We start from the raw sequence: 4,973 nt of genomic DNA on the forward strand, positions 1-4,973 counted from the left end.
TTTTAAATTATAAATTTTTCAAATTTTAACTTCAATTTCTAAGTTTTTCGATTCCGATTTTTCAATTTTTCGAATTCTTAAATTGTTATTTTAGATTTTAATTTCTCGGTTTCCGAATGTTTGATTTTTAAATTTAAGGTTTTTGAGTTTTTCAATTTTTTGATTTTTGAATTTTCCATTTCTCGATTTTTCAATTTTTCACTTCTTCGATGTTTCTATTTATCAGTTTTCCTGTTTTCAATCCCCGTATTTCTTCAATTTTGTATTTTCGATTTCTCGATTTTTCCTTTGATGTTCCCATTTTTCGATGTTTCGATTTTTCAATTTTCCAATTTTTCGCCATTTCAAAGTTGGAATTTTTTAATTTCTATATTTTTCAGTTTTTCGATTCTTCAGTGTTCCCATTTTTTAATGTTGGATTTTTCGGTTTTTCCGTTTTGGGATTTTTCAATTTTTCGACTCTTCAGTTGTTCAGTTGTTCCATTTTTCAGTTTTGACATTCTTTGTAGACTTTTCGATTTTTGGATTTAAAATTTTTCAATTTTTTCCATTTTTAAACTTTTCAGTATTTAAATTTTGGATTTTTCGATTTTTAAATTTTCAAAAACCAAAAACCAGAAAAATAAAAAAATTCAAAAATTCAAAAATCGAAACAGAAAAGTCGAGAAATCGAGATATGAGAAAATAAAAAAAAGAAATAAAAAAGTCGAAAAATCAGGAAATCGAAAATTTGGAAAAAGTATCATTTTCAGTATTACGAGTATTTTCGTAGATAATGCTAACGAATATATCTTCATTCATTGTCGAACTCAAATAAAAAAAAAATAAGTGATTCGTTACCGTTATGTTGTAATAAAATTTTGATTTTTTTGCGAAAATTTGAATAGTGAAAACTAAAAACTGGTTCATAAACCACAAGTAGCATTTCCCAATCAAAACTTTGTGGTGACATCGACGAATTGTTAGTGGCGTTAAAATATGTATGTAAATAAACGAAAAATTGAAAAATCGAGAAATCAAAAAATTGAAACATTTAAATCAAAAGTCGATAAGTTGAAGAAGCAAAATGATGAAAAATCCCAAAACTGAAATATGAATTAATTGAAACATCGAGAAAGCGAAAAGTGGAAAAGTGAAAATTTAAAAAATTGAAAAATTCAAAAATCATAAAACAAAAAAAAAAAGCGAAAAATTTAAAAATTGAAAAATCGAAACATCGAAAAGTCGAAAAATAGAGATATGAAAGAAACTAAAGAAATCGAGAAATAGAAAAATTGAAAAATCAATCAATTGTGAAATCGATAATTTGGAAATGGAATGAAAGGTGGATCTCATATACTAAACAGAAATAAAATCGTTCTGTCATTGTCAAGTCAAGTCAAAGCGGATTCATAAACCACAAGTACTATTTCCTATTCAAAATTTTGTGGTCAAATTGTTGGTGGCGATGAAATATGTAAAGCAAAAATTGGAAAATCGAGAAATCGAGAAATCGAAAAATTAAAAAATCAGAAACTAGGAAAATGGAAAAATTCAAAAATTGAAAAATCGAAACATCGAAAAGTCGAGATCTCGCGATATGAGAAAACCAAAAGAAAAGAAAAATCGAGAAATAGAAAACTCGAAAAATCAATTAATCGAGAAATCCAAAATTTGGGAACTCCCTAAATGAGAAAATTGTCATTGTGCGTAATGTGTGTAAATGTCAGTTTTTTTTCCATAGATATTTTTTATTGTAGTCTTTTTTGGTGATTTTTTTCTTGTTTTGTTTCTCCCTCTTTTTGTCGTTTTATTGTCACGATTTATTCCCACAATTATTTTTCTCGCTTTTTTTTCTGAAGAAATTTTGAGCCTTTTTATTGTTTTTTGTCACGGCTTTTTTGCACAATTTACTTTCCCTTTTTTTCTGACGCTTTTTGAGCTTTTCGGCGTAAATACTTACCATTTTAAACGTGTTTTGAGTTTCTGAGAATAAAAAAATCATCACATTACATTTGGCCTTTTTGTTTTAATATGTGTACACTTCTTTTCACAAAATTATACTTAAATCATGTTTAAAATGTAAAATTTGTATAAGGAAACATCCATTTTTCAATCAGGCTCCGCCCTATAATATCAAAATCCATATTTCCTTGCAAAAATGTACCTACCATTTTTACCATGTTCTAAGTTTTCTAATAGTGTGTAATAACACTCTTCCGGTTTTTTTGACTTGAATGTCTCAATTTTTTTGTTTCTTCAGTTTTTCGGTTTGCAATTTTTCACTTTTTCAATTTTTAGATATCGCAATTTTGCGATTTGAGTTTCTGGATTTTCATTTTATATTGTTTTAATTCTTCAGTTTAGCTTTTCTAAAATTTTTCATTTCTTAAACTTTTCGTTTCATAAATTACCTGTTAAGTCTGAAAATTTAAAAATCAAAAACCAGAAAAATCGAGAAATTAAAAAATTGAAAAATCGAGAAATTTATAGAAAAGTCGGAAAATCATTTAATAGAGAAATCGAAAATTTGCAAACACTTTCCGGTTTGAACTTCCTCCTTCGAAGATAAAAGTCGAATAAACAAAATATGCAATATTTATCTAAAAATGAAGGGATTATCGATGACTCTAGCAAACCAAAGTGATCGACACCAAGATTAAAACCCGGGATTATCGTGTCACGTATCATTGACGAATGAACAAAAACGAATTGTTTGAAAAAAAATTAAACTAATTACGCAATGAAAAACCATTTCCTAATATTTATTATTGATGGCATCTCTCGAACCCTACAAAAATAAACCGCTGTATGTCAACCACGACAAGATAAATATTTTGACGAGTTTATCAAAATATTTTTCTCGGGCGTAATGGATTAACGTGGCGCGGAAAATTCTTCTGGGGTCAAGCGAAATAAATCATCGATATTTTAGAATTATTTTATTCGTAGAAAACTACAAGAAGTCGTAATCTAGCTCAAAAATCTGGCACGGTTTTCCATTTTGTGGCCACACTATGACCAAATTCCCGCCAGTGCCGTCCTTGGCATCTATGGCCCGATTTCCCACGGCGTTAACGAATGTGCTTCCACTGGGATTCACGTACCATTGCTGCCCCCTGCTGCCGTCTGGATCCAGTACTCGAACTGTAGATCCGTCTTGGTGCCTCGCCGTGAGAGCTTTACTAATTTTCAAAACACAAAAAAATTGAGGAATCAGAGTTGGCTACGCTTCTCCAACCGAAAAAATACCCGTTAGCTTTATTAACGATGACGTTCCTGTTGCTGTTAGACGGCACCATTTTCCACAATTGAGTGTCAGAATTGCTGAAACGTCGGGTTTTTACTGATTCCTCCTTGCCGTCCAGAGCTAGACCGGTGTCTTGGTTTTTGATTGCGAAATATTTGTCGTCTGCGGTGACTATGACAAACAAAACTAGACTAGGTAGGGTAAAAAGCGACAAAAAACGCGACATCTTGTTAATGGAACACACACTGTTGCAACACTAACTGCAAATTGTTAATATATTTATATGTTTTTATCAGTTTTGTGAACATTTATCACCAAAATGTTTAAAATACAAGTGTTGCATCATTGAAGAATAAAAAAAGGATTGCATCAGACTGACAATTTGTCAAATGTGCAGCTCACCTTGACAATAGAATTTAGTCTAGTGTAAACTGGTCCCTAATGTCAGTCTGACAGGTTGATTATAGTTCCCATTTCGACAAGGCGGCAAAGTTCAGATTCTTAACGTATAGTATAATTTCTGATCAAAAACAACACACTTTTTTTGCCAATTAATCGGTTCTTTGTTCGTCGGTGATACCAAATTTTTATTTTAGTTGTTGTTTGATGTTTATAATTAAAATAATCTGATTAATGGGCATTCAAAGGTTATTGTAATCAATTTAATGTATTGCTTAAAAATTAATTACGCAATTATTGTTAATTATAATGTCTTTTATCGGAATTGTTATATAGTTTTTTATTCAAATACAACTAACTGCTGGCACTGTTTATACAAAATTTAGATTTGTTTTATTTTCAGATATATTCGAGTAATTATAAATAAAAATAAAGAGCAAGCTATTATCTATATACAATATTCTATTCAATTTTTCATTTTTTTTGTTTCTTCAGTTTTTCGATTTGCCATTTTTCGAGTTTTTAAGTTTCAATTTCTCGGTCTTTTAATTTTACAGTTTTTGAATTTTGCAATTTTTGAATTGTGCAATTTTTCGATTTGGGATTCTTAAGTTTTCAATTTCTAATTTTTCAGTTATTCGATTGTATAATTTTTGGTTTTTTCGATTTTAATTTTTGTTATTTGTTAATTTTTTTTAATGTTTCAATTTTTCGATTCACAATTTTTTTCACTATTTTTTCAATTTTTCGGTTTGTCAGTGCTCTGATTTTAGAATTTTTGCATTTTTCAATAATTTGGATTGCAAAACTTTTTCCTTTGTTCGATTTTTCAATTTTCCGATTTTTAATTTTTCAGTTTTTCAATCTTACAATTTTCCCACTTTACAAATTTGAGAATTCTATAACTTTTCGATTTTTTACAATTTTTAGGTTTTCCAATTCTTCAATTTTTAAGTTTCTCGATTTCTAATTTTTCAATGTTTCCAGGTTTCGTTTCTTCGGTTCTTCGATTAGTAATTTTTCAATTATCCACTTTTTCGAATTAGTAGTTTTTCCTTTTTTCGATTTTTTTATTTTTGCAAAATTGGAAAATTTAAAAATTGGAAAATGGAAGAATTGGAAAAACGAAAAATTATAAAATCTAAACATACGTTTAAAAAATAAACAAATTAAAAACCAAAAAAAAATTGTGATATAAAATCGAGAAAATGAAAATCAAAAATCGAGAATATGAAAATTAAAAAATCGAGAAAATGAAAATTAAAAATTTGAGAAAATGAAAATTAAAAATTTGAGAAAATGAAAAAATAAAAATTAAGAATTTGAAAAATTGAGGAAACAAAAA

General features: G+C 28.3%; 1 protein-coding gene across 1 annotated transcript; it reads right to left on the reverse strand.

The window, feature by feature from the left end:
* Nucleotides 1–2,906: 2,906 nt before the first annotated feature.
* On the reverse strand, nucleotides 2,907–3,484 carry LOC135145107 (uncharacterized). The gene is made up of 2 exons (XM_064077222.1): nucleotides 3,232–3,484; nucleotides 2,907–3,164 (listed from the first exon to the last, which is right to left on the reverse strand). The coding sequence occupies exons 1-2, from the start codon at nucleotides 3,453–3,455 to the stop codon at nucleotides 2,936–2,938; spliced, it is 453 nt and encodes a 150-aa protein (XP_063933292.1). The 5' UTR covers nucleotides 3,456–3,484; the 3' UTR covers nucleotides 2,907–2,935.
* Between the last annotated feature and the right edge of the window lie 1,489 nt (nucleotides 3,485–4,973).

Source organism: Zophobas morio, unplaced genomic scaffold, assembly GCF_036711695.1.
Source record: "Zophobas morio isolate AGI-343-1 ecotype UQ-CSIRO unplaced genomic scaffold, CSIRO_AGI_Zmor_V1 ptg000124l, whole genome shotgun sequence".
Taxonomy (NCBI): Eukaryota; Metazoa; Arthropoda; class Insecta; order Coleoptera; family Tenebrionidae; genus Zophobas; species Zophobas morio.

Bases quoted from the DNA above. Each gene is read 5' to 3' on its own strand.
- LOC135145107 (XM_064077222.1), bottom strand. From the start codon at position 3,455: ATGTCGCGTTTTTTGTCGCTTTTTACCCTACCTAGTCTAGTTTTGTTT. The intron at 3,165-3,231 runs GTATTTTTTCGG...TTTGAAAATTAG, and splicing joins ATCGTTAATAAAGCTAACGG to TAAAGCTCTCACGGCGAGGC.